The sequence below is a fragment of the Monodelphis domestica genome, chromosome 8 (assembly GCF_027887165.1).
Source record: "Monodelphis domestica isolate mMonDom1 chromosome 8, mMonDom1.pri, whole genome shotgun sequence".
NCBI lineage: Eukaryota > Metazoa > Chordata > Mammalia > Didelphimorphia > Didelphidae > Monodelphis > Monodelphis domestica.
The window spans coordinates 45,516,993-45,528,511 of NC_077234.1; the positions used below are offsets into that span (position 1 = coordinate 45,516,993).

The 11,519-nt window shown below is 39.1% G+C and overlaps 1 protein-coding gene and 1 long non-coding RNA gene across 10 annotated transcripts in view; one reads left to right on the forward strand and one right to left on the reverse strand.

Annotated features, from left to right (window-relative positions):
• Nucleotides 1–1,828, reverse strand: part of DCUN1D1 (defective in cullin neddylation 1 domain containing 1) — a 48,508-nt gene extending 46,680 nt beyond the window's left edge. For 3 of the 4 annotated variants that reach the window (XM_007501999.2, XM_056807486.1, XM_056807489.1), the window contains exon 1: nucleotides 778–916. Coding sequence is in view for 1 of the 4 variants with exons in the window: in XM_056807487.1 (XP_056663465.1) it covers nucleotides 1,599–1,655 (57 nt within the window). In the remaining 3 variants the exon portion in view is untranslated. Of the gene's footprint in view, nucleotides 1–777; nucleotides 917–1,598 lie in introns of those variants that run through there. The other variant, XM_056807487.1, reaches the window with a different exon arrangement.
• LOC103097223 (uncharacterized) overlaps nucleotides 1–11,519 on the forward strand; it is a 29,135-nt gene that overhangs the window by 2,510 nt on the left and 15,106 nt on the right. For 2 of the 6 annotated variants that reach the window (XR_008914009.1, XR_471903.3), the window contains exons 2-5: nucleotides 579–1,238; nucleotides 1,822–1,983; nucleotides 4,648–4,728; nucleotides 9,191–9,372. This is a non-coding gene — a long non-coding RNA (uncharacterized LOC103097223). Of the gene's footprint in view, nucleotides 1–578; nucleotides 1,239–1,821; nucleotides 1,984–3,168; nucleotides 3,345–4,615; nucleotides 4,729–9,190; nucleotides 9,373–11,519 lie in introns of all 6 variants that reach the window. The other 4 variants (XR_008914010.1, XR_008914012.1, XR_008914011.1 and 1 more) reach the window with 4 other exon arrangements.

An 11,519-nucleotide genomic window follows, 5' to 3' on the forward strand; every position in this document is an offset into this window, starting at 1 on the left:
AAAATCTGAGAATTGTATACCTCTACAATCTGTCTTTCAAGCAAAGCTTGTAAAAGAGAAAGAATAAGTTGAAGTTAGATTGCCAGCACACATCTCTGTGATGTTATCTAGCTAGAATTAAACATGCACAGCAGAGAAACCTTCGAAACACTCCTAGGGGCAGTTTTTAGATGCATAATCACATTTAAAGGCACTCTGGGGCACAGAGGCACAGGTTTTTTTGCCCTTAATCTGAGGGTGCCCGATTTTACTGATTATTTACATGAATTTGTCTACTTATAAAATTCAAAAGATCCTCAATTACAAATATGTAAAAATACAGTGAAATTAATTCATATCACTTATTCCAGCTAACAAATTCCAACATTCAGGGCTAGGCAGACCCGAAATACATTAGGATAAACTATGGAGGGATAGGTAAGATGAGAAGAGGAAGGGGTTAAGCACATCAATGGGCAGCAGCAGTAGAGGGGCAGTGGCAAAATCCATTTGCTCTCCAAGTTCAAAATAGCTTCCTGATTTCAAGAAGCAAACTGGGGAGTGGGGAAGCTAGACCCTAGCTCTGCTTCTTGTTCCAGGTAGGGGGGCCTGACTGACTGCCTCTAACTGTTTCCCACCATCTGAGGAAGAATTCCAAAATTAAACTGCAACCAAGTACAGAGGGATGGATATCGGGGACAACCTGGAGAAATCAAGGCCAGTTCAGTCTTAGAATGAGACCACCAGAGCCCTACTGAAGTGGGTGAGCAAACTAAACATGAAAATGGAAATAATCACCAGAGCCAGTCTGTCACCTCAAGATACATGTGGGTCGGTTGTTTTGGGGTGCTCCACACTCATGGTAGAGGAATGTACTTGCAATAAGGGCTGGGACTGGAGGGAGCTCTAGGAACTGGAGACCATGCTGGGGCATCACTGATGATGTCATAATGTGGCACTGAATGATGATTGGAGGAGCAGGGACCGACATTCATGGCTTAGGTCAAAGCCAAGAGAGAGTTTCCTGTAGCTAAGATCTCTAAATCAACTCCCCTTATGTAATAAGTTGGCATTTTCTTGGTCATCCTGCAGGTTCTTCCCTGGATAGTATGGAGATAACCTTAGCACAAGACTTTTCCTTTGATGATGGGGGAAATACTGGTATTTCCTCTCTGGTGTCTATTTGATGGTGGCTTAAATAAGAGAGAATATTGAGAGAGAACATTTCCAGGAGACTAAAGCCAAAGTAAATATGAACTGTATGTACATATATATCTATACACAGCAAACACACAAAAGTCCAGCTCAAGTCATTGTTGGTTGGGGAATTAAGAATCATCAGATAGAAAGAAACCAGGAAAGGCAGGGGGGCAATGGGTGGTGCTTGACATTTACATATCCTTGAGTGTTAAATGTTTTATATCCAGTGTACAGTATTGACTTAAAATAGAACCCTCCCCCAATACTATGTTTAATATACATATTTATAAATGATTGCTGAACAATAACACTATACAAAGGACTGAAGATATCCTCATGAGAAAGGCAATCCCTGCTCAAGGAGTTTACAATCTCAGTAAGACAAAAGAAACTTGGAAACTAGTTCCTCGGGCACTCACCAGCCGGAAGTGGTTTCTGTCAAGGTGTAGCAAATGGACCAGTGCTGTTTTCTTCATTGTACTTTTAATGGCTGGCCATTCCTAAGTCCTTTTGGTCCAGAGAAATTATTAGGGAGAGGAAAATAGGGAAGGGGTTTGGTGGGAGCAGGGATTTAAAGACTGATATAAAGGCAGAAATGTTAGCATTATAGTCAGTTTAGAAAAGACTATTCTACCCACACAGCAGAGTTAAAGGATTAAAGGGAAGAAATTGGGGAGATGATGTGCGTACCATTGCAGAATAAATGGAGAGGAAGGCAGCACCCAAGAAAACAGAAAGCAGGAAAGAGGCTTGAGAGTGAAGCCAACAAGGTTTAATTTGCTGTGAGAAACAATGGAAAGCCAGGTAAGAGATCTCAGTAAGGTGATGATGTTGCCCAAGGACTGTTAAGGGTGAGACAGGCTGACTTTATCTAAAGCATATTGAAAAGAGTATAAGTTTATATTTTTATATATGTGTGTGTGTGTGTGAAAGATGGGAAAAGCTAAGGAGGAGAGGGCAGGCAGATGTAAAGAATGACCCCAATGGCAGACCGATGTAACAATTCTAAACAAAGGAATGGCTTCTACAGAAGTTGCAAATGATCCAGAAATCTGCAAGATGGACAAGGAGAGAAAGAAGGAAAGAAACAAAGATCTCTCCTGTCCTCATAGACTTCTTAGCCCCCCACACCTCTCCTGGTATCATTGATGTATGATCATTCTAACTTAGGGAAAGGTTATTTGTGTATCTCAGCTCTCTGCCTACTAGATTGTAAGCTCCTTGAAGGCAGTCATTGTGGCTCATTTTTCCTTGTGTCCGCCTCACAGTGTCTTGTAAGTTCATTTGTATAGCAGGCATTCATCATGGGTCTTCACAACCCACTAGAGATACAAAGACAAAAAAAAAAGATATTGCCCTCAAGGTGTCTACATTATAACAAGGGAGAAAATAATACATATATATAACAAATTAAATTTAAAACTAGATTTTAAATAACTTCTAGGGGGAAGGTATTAGCAAAAGGTGAAAAAGAGTTGAACTAGGCTTCCTGTAAGAAGTGGTTCTTGAGCTGAAATTTGAGGGAATCCAGGAATTCCAAAAAAGTGGAACTGAGGAAGGACCTTCCAAACCTGGTAGATAGTATTGTGAAAGCATGGAGACCAAAATTGAATTGTCATTTAAGGAGAACAGCATGTAGGTCCGTTTGTCTGGAACCTAGAGTATGTAATGGAGAGTGATGGGTCTGGAAAGGTGAGAAGGAGGCAGATTTCTAGAGACAGGAATGACAGCTTGGACCATGAGTAAAAAGCAGGCCCTCAGAGTCAGGAAGATCTGAGGTAGGAACCAGCCTCTGGCAAATCCTGACTATGTAACCTTGAATGAATCATTTAATCTCTTACTGCTCCCAGCTATCTCTTTAAGTTTCAGAGAAGGTACAAATCCTCATTGGTGGAGGGAAAGGACAGGTTTAGTACAAATGAGAAAGCTAAGAGAGAAGTGTGTATTTTATAAAGAAATCTGGAATGACCTTTTTGAAATGATATAAAGCAAAAAAAAGTTGAGCCTACAGACTGGAATACTACGAGGACAAATAATAGAGGACAAAGCAAATGAGAATGAATGAACAAAGGACCCTAATGGAGACTCAGAGGGAAGAACTGTACAAGTGTGGTATGCACCAGGTCAAGAGGCAAGGTCTGAATCCCCATCTTTCTGGACTTGAGGTTGGCTATCTATCTATCACACCAAACAGCCCCTTTTATGCAACAACATTAATTCATTTCACTGGAAATGGTAATTAAGCAAGCATAGTTGCTTGGGTTAATATTTAATGTTTAGTTTCTAATAAGACATTTTTGTTAAAAGAGAGACATAGCCCCTGGTTACATGCTCTAGAGGATGCACTGAAACTAAGGGAGGAAATAATAAAGAGATCCTTGGCAAATTAGGTCTAGCTAGAAAAAATGCTCCAGGTGGAGAATGAGAGACAGTGATTATTATTTTCTTTGATCAGTAGGATGCTATTCACAAGCACAACCTAGCTGTGGAATGTCTAAGAGACTCTAAGACTAAGGAAGTACACATTTGACTGAGCTAAGTAATATAGACCATGGTGAAACGTGGAGTACAAAGCCACGTGTCCCCAAACCCCATTAGAAAAAGACCCAAGACAAGCTTCTAGTTTGGGAACTGGAGAGAGCTGTTAATAAAGGTTGAAAGCTGATGTGAAGTTTTTATCTAGTCAATTGTCTTAATTTCTTGAAATTGACCTTTTTCAAAGCCCAGATTCCTTAGACTTGTCTTTTACTTTTAAAATGTTTTGGCAGTTATGTGATAACTTCCAGGCTTCAAAATTTCTGATGGCAGTTAAAATGAAAGTTGGGTTTTTTCCTTCAGTTTTTAGGCTGTGGAAAGAGCCTGGAAATCCATATTGTAGGGTCACTAACTAGCAAAATGTTTCTGGATATTACTGAATCTCTTTGGACCTCAGGTTCTTTGTGTAGAAAAAAAGAGGTTTGGATTCAGTGACCTCTAAAGTTCCTTCAGCAAGGGTCAGCTGGGTGGTGCAATGAATAGAGGGCTGGCCCTGAAGTCAGGAACATCTGACTTCAAATCTAACCTCAGACTCTTACTTGGCTATGTGACCTTGGGCAAGTCACTTTACTCTACCTCAGTTTCCTCATCTGTACAGTGAGCTGGAGAAGGAAATGGCAAACCTCTCCAGTATCTTTGCCAAGAAAACCCCAAATGGGGTCATGAAAAATAGGACATGACTGAAAACAACTGAACAACCACCAAAGATCCCTTCCAGCTTGGACAGTCTATGATCCATCTCCCTTCATAAACTAGGAATAATAACATTTTGAGCTTTTATCAGAGAATTTGGGAAGCTATTTGTTACCAGACTCATCTTAACAGTAATAGTCCTATTTGTTTTGTTTGAAGCAGAGGAGGTAAGTAAAAAGAAGGCTGACTAACAGCACTTGTTTCCTAGGACAGCAACATTTCTGATTCTCTTATTTAAAGGCTTCTGAAGTCCAATGGTGGGGAGTACCAGATCAAGAGTCAGAAATCATGGCTCTGCTCCTCTCTAGCTGGTGGCCCTGGGTAAGTCACTTAAACACTATTTGTTTTCTCATCTGTAAAATGAGGAAAGACTTGATGGCCTCTTATAATAACAGGGCAGCTTTATGATGCAGTAAATAGAGTGCTGCCTGATCTAGAGTCAAGAAGACTCACCTTCATGGGTTCAAAGATAGCCTCAGACACTAGCTGTGTGACCCTGGGCCAGTCACTTTACCCTGTTTGCCTCAGTTTCTTCATCTGTAGAATGAGCAGAGGAAAGAAAGGGCAAACCATGCCAGTTTCTTTGCCAGGAAACCCCCCAAATAGGGTTGTGAAGAGTCATATATGAAATTATTAAAAAATGACCTAACAAACAATAACAATACCTGGCATTTTCTTTAAGGTTTCCAAAGTGCTTTACATCTGTCATTTGAGCCTCAGAACAACTCCATAAGGTTGGCATTTACAGCTATTGTTATCCCCCTTTTACAGAGGAAGAACCTGGGTTTCTGAAAGGATATGTGATTTGTCGATGGCCCTACCTCTAAAACCTGTGCTTCTATAAATAACATCATCCCTTAGAGCACTGGAATAGGGCTTTTCATTTTAATAACCTAAACTGATCATGTCAGAAGGTTGTGATTTACCTACTGAGAGGAAACACCAGACTCTTCCCTTGTATACAAGGTCAAGTTCAACGCCCAGATTGCTCTAGTTTGGAAGGAGGTTTGTCTCTTGGTAGCACTTGGACTTGTAGAACCAGTTGGGATGCTTCTATGCCAGTATGTCTCTGTAAACCAGACCAAATCTGCTGCTTGAATAAGAGATGATGTGGTGGTGGCCAGAAGTCTTTCCTCCCCTATTTTGTTTGGAGACCAGAGCATGGAGCAGAGGACACTTCCTTCTCTGCTCTGCCTTCGGGGCCCTGGGTTCCTCTCTAAAGGTTGCTACTTGGAGGTTTTCATTTACCTTCATCAATTTTTGTATATACCTGAACCAGACATAGAGCAAAGATGGTCTGAAGACAAGAGATAAGTCTGCAGCTGAAATAAATCCACAGGCACAATAAAATAGTTCTAGGATACAAAAACCTGTGATTATGTTGGCAGAGAAATTCCCGGTGGAGGAATTCCTTCTACCAATGGCAGTCCTGTTATGACTTGATAGCGTTAGGTAAACAGAGGTTAGTAGTTTGACCATAATCAAAATGGGTAGGAAATCTCAGAGGCTCAATTCAAACCCAGGCCTTCCTGACTCCCAATCCACTCTCTCTCAACTCTGCCCAGCTACCTCTCAAGACAATTTAAGAATTAAAGGCAAAATCCCATACTCATGCATATTTCATTTGTGAATCTTGGTGAAGTGAAACTATACAGTTATGAGGTGCCTCCCTGCCTTGGAGGGCATTAAAATCCAAGAGACCAGGGTTCGAGGGCACAAAGATTAGAGACTGGTGCAAATCAAAGAAAAGATGAAACAAACTAAAATACCCTCCTCCCCACCCTTCCCCAAATAGAAAGCATCCAGAGCCACAAAGTTCATCTGGGAGTTTCCCAAAGCTGCATGCTTGGTAGGGAGGTATTAAAGAAAAGCAACTCTACCTGAAGTTAGTCTGGGAAGACTTCTTCTGATGTCATAAAATAATCAAAAAAGCAGATTGGGCTGAGTTTGGAAAGAGTAACCTCCTCTCCCAACCAATCACTTTGCTTTTACTCCACCCCATAATAGAATGTAAATTCCTTGGGGGTGGGAATTCATTCCCTTTTGTGGGTAGAGTGCTTAATAGAGTGCCCAGCACATAGTAGGTGCTTAATAAGCAAATTTTCATTGACTTCCATATTACCTGAGAGGTATCTGAGGCTAGAGTGGGATGACTGGATGAGTGATGAAAGTCTGCATTCAGAAGACCTACTTGAACGGTTTGGAGAAAGTGGACTAGGAAGAATGAAGATAAACAGAAAAGGGGGAAGTTTTTGAAACCTTAAGCAAGAATTTTGAATCTAAAAGATATGAATGGGAAGGGGATGTCCTTTTGAGAGATCAGATAAGGGAAATGACATAGTCAAAGTGGTCAATCAAGCTGTTTTGGAAAGGAGTATCTAGACTTCCAAAGGGCAAATACATGGCGCCATTCTGCATAGTGTCAGGCCTGGAGTCAGAAAGACTCACCTTCCTGAATTCAGATCTGGTCTCCGACACAACTAGTTGTAGAACCCTGGGCAAAAAGAGCTGGAGAAGGAAATGGCTAACCACTCCAGTATCTTTGCCAAGAAAACCTTAACCGAAGTCACAAAGAGGCAGACACAACTGAAACGCCAACAAAACATTTTCAGAATGATGGTTGAGGGAAATATTGTACAGAATGTACTTATCTCCCCCTTTGCACCTTAAAACTGCTAGAAATGTGTAAAATAAATGAAAAGAACAATAATTAAATAGGGTCAAGAATTACTGAGATGGAGGAAAAACAAAGAGACAGAGAAAAGAACCAAGCAAACAAAAGGCCCTTTTACAACAAAGAAATAGTAGAAGGTAAGAGACTGGCAGTAGAAACCTCCTGTAAACCTTAGCACTATTCTATACTCCTAGGAACTGGAACCCCTGAAAAGGGAATGGAACGGGCACAAGAACCTGGAGCAAGTGGTTGGAAGATCTACAAAAAGAGCCAAAGAAAGTGCCAAATAGGAGAATTAAAACTCATAAATGAAAATTGGATAATTGGGGATTTGAAGAGAAAGTAGAAAACTGCGGGAAAAGTGTACATTCAAAGAGGAAAAAAATGGAAGAGGTTGAAAATCAAAGATTCAATGATACAATGAGAATTATTAGCACAAAGAGTTAGAAAGGATAATGAGATCTCTATGGTAAAAAAATGTTCAGTGATTACTCATTGAATTCAACAAATATTAAGTGTCTCCTTAAGGGCCTACTAAGTACAAGGCATTGGTCTAGCTACTAGATGGGGGAGATGCAAAAATAAATAAGGCATAGGGGCATCTAGGTGGTTCAGTGGATTGAGAGCCAGATCTAGAGATGGAAGGTCCTGGGTTCAAATCTAGTCTCAGATACTTCCTAGCTGTGTGACCCTGGACAAGTCACAACCCCCATTGCTTAGCCCTTATTGCTCTTCTGCCTTAGAACCAATACTTAGTTCAGATTCTAAGACCAAGGTAAGGGTTTAAAAAAATAAAACAAATCAATGAGGCATTATCCCTGCTCTCAAGGAGCCTACAAAATGTTACAAAAATAAGTTTATTAAGAGCTATCATATGAATGCATAAAGAGAAAATAAAACAAAGGAAAGTTTCATGGAAGAGCTGACATAAAAGGGATTTTGAAGAATGGACAAGATATCAATAGATGGAACTTGAAAGAAAGACGTGGTAACAGGAACTCTGGAACATGTTTGGAGCATGGCAAATAAAATAATTTGGCTGAAATGTAAAAAAAGGGGGAATTAAGGGATATGGAGAGATAAGACTGGAAAGAGAGATTGGATCTAAGGAGTTTGTTCTTTATCTGAGCTCTGTGTTAGACATTGAACTTTTAAATTCTGAAGGTAGTGGAAAAGATGTTTAGTTAGCAAGAAGGTTAGTAGAACAGGGCTATGGATATAGATTGAGAAGCCTGTGAATTGAGGTTGTTATGAGTCAATGGCATTACCAAAGGAGAAGGTATAAACAGTGAAGAGAAAAAAGCAAAGGAAATATTTCCTAGTGAAGGATCATACCAAAGTGACAGACTTGGCAAGGAAAAATCATCATGTTAATATGCATGTTTAGCATTCATTTGGGGCTTACTTTTCTAGCCCACTCACACTGTCAGGTCGTGTCTCTAGAGAACAGCTTCTTCCTTTATCCCTTTAGGTTCTAGATGTAGGCTGGTGGGTGGTGACGGGGGGTGGTAGTTGTTAGAGGTTGGTTTTCACTAATATTATAGATCCTGAGTCCCACCGGGGTGTTTTTTTTTTTATAGATTATCAGTTGATACAATTAATCAACCAGACTTAAGTAGCTTTTAGAAAGGGGGTATTTATTAAAGTGGTATAATCACTACAAGATACAAAATCCCCCCAAAGTCTGTAACACTCTTTCTTTAGTACATAGAATATAGGAGAAAGTGTGCTGAAGCTTAGAGAGCATCTGTGGCAAAGAGATAATTCTTTCTAGAAGCTGTTTTTCTACCCTTATGGAGTATTTCAGGCATGGGAGTAGCTTTCTGCTATGCTCCTCATAAAGTTCTGAAGCTTCCTTTCCATAGTATGTCTAGCTGGTCCTTGGCTCCAGATACAAACATCATATTCACTGTTCCAAGAATGTTGCTAGGACTAAAAATCCCCAAATCCTCCAACCCTGTAAATCTCACAACATCAAACAGAGGTCAAGGGAGAGGGGAAGGAAACTGAGGCACTCTCCATCACCCAAGAGAATTCTCTGCCTTTAATGGAAGCTTCCACCATTTAGCTGCTAGACATCTGAATCCAAACTAATTTTCTATTTTATAGGTGACCCATCAAGTGTGATCAAATGTCTTCAATCAATTTAAATACACTTTCTATGTAATGTCATCCAGGTCATCCAGTGGCCATCCAGGACATCTAAGTTGATCAAGGACTTTTTGGAACTTAATCTAAAGCCTGATTGTTGATTGATTGATTCAATGGAAAAGTATTCTCACTTAGTTAAGGTATTATGATGTAGCATCTTGATACTTTTAAGTCAGGTGGGATAATTTATGATTGGCTCATTCAAATTCCATTCTCATACATAAACCTCAATATGTATGATAGAAAGTTCTTAAGCCAAATGACATCCATATTCAGTCTATGCCCCATCATCCAAATTTTCTCACTCATTCTACATTAAGATCCTCTACCTTTTTTTTGGTAGGGGCATCAAACAATGAAATGGAATGGAAAACATTTTTAGTCAAAAAGAATCAACATGATTAAGGAGCAACTGAATATGCATATCTCAGAAGGGATTCATAGAGGAAAGTCCTAATTATTAGAGCTAGAAAGGATGTTAGAGTTCAACTAGAACTGCCCCCTTCATTTCTTTTTTTTAAATGCATTTATGTTGCAGAAGCTTGGTGATACTTCCTAGCTGTGTGACTCTGAGCAAGTCACTTAACCCCCATTGCTTAGCCCTTATTGTTCTTCTGCCTTAGAACCAAAATATTCATTCTAAGATGGAAGGTAAAGGCTTAAAATTTTTTTAAAAATACATTCATATTGTTACCTTTTGTCTTTTACATCCTCAGAATTTCACCCAGTATCCTCTCTCCCACATCCCAGAGAGCACTTCCATATAACAAATAATATTTTTAAAAAATAGATATTTTACTTTTTCCCAATTGCATGTAAAAACAATTTTTAGCATTTGAGTTATTATTTTTTATTTGGAAAATTTCATTTAGTTAATTAATTTAGAATATTTTTCCATGGTTACAAGATTCATATTCTTTCCCTTTCCTCCCCTAACCCCTCCCATAGCCGAAGCGCAATTCCACTGGGTTTTACGCATGTCATTGATCATGTCCTATTTCCATATTATTGATATTTGCACTAGAGTGATCCTTTAGAGTGTACTTCCTCGATCATGTCCCCATCAAACCATGTGATCAAGTAGTTGTTTTTTTCTTCTGTGTTTCTACTCCCACAGTTCTTCCTCTGGACGTGGATAGCATCTTTCTCATAAGTTCCTCAGAATTGTCCTGGATCATTGCATTGCTGCTAGTATAGAAGTCCATTACATTCGATTGTACCACAGTGTATCCGTCTCTGTGTACAATGTTTTCTTGCTTCTGCTCCTCTCACTCTGCATCACTTCCTGGAGGTTGTTCCAGTCCCCATGGAATTCCTCCACTTTATTATTCCTTTGAGCACAGTAGTATTCCATCACCAACATATACCACAATTTGTTCAGCCATTCCCTAATGGGAGGGCATCCCCTCATTTTCCAATTAGCATTTGAGTTTAAACAAATTTTTTTTGAGTCCTGAATTCTCTCCCTCAATTTGCAATTCTTTGCCATCACAAAAAGAGCTGCTATAAATATTTTTGAACATATAGATTCTTTTCCTTTTTTTTTTTAAATCTCTTTGGAAAAAACAAGTAGTAGTGGTATTACTAGGTCAATGGTATGCATGAACAAATAATATTTTTAAAGGAAAAATAAAAAATGGAGTAAAACTAATATCAATACATAAACAAGTTTGACAAGATTTGAAATGTACCATACACATCTACCTCCTACCTCCAGAGGAATTGGGGAGATGCAGCTTCTCATTTCCCTTCTTTGGGTTCATTCTTCTCCCTTGTAATTTTGCCACATTTACTTTTGATTGTTTATGTTTCCATTTCCATTGTTGCATTTATTGCATACGTTTTTTTGGGGGGTAGGGGTCTGGTTACTTTACTCTATATCAGTTCATTAGATCTTTCCATGCTTCTCTGTATTCATCATATTCAGCATTTCTTACAGCAGTCACATTCGATTACATTTATGCACCACAATTTCTTTAGCCAAGCAACAAACACCCATTTAATTTCTAATTCTTTGCTATTATATCAAGTGATCCTGTAAATATTTTTATATAAATAGATACTTTCTTCTTATCAATGACCTCCTAGGAGTAAAACGCTATTAGAGGAAACTCTGGGTTAAAGGGTATGGAATGGCATTTTCCCTTCTATTATTGTCTTTTGCATTTCGTTCTTTTTATACAGAAATGCTTATAACTTTGCTGAAGCTATTGTTTCAATCAGTATTTTTGCTGATTCCCTAGAATTTTCTAAGTAAATTAACATGTCATCAAATAGGGGTAGTTTT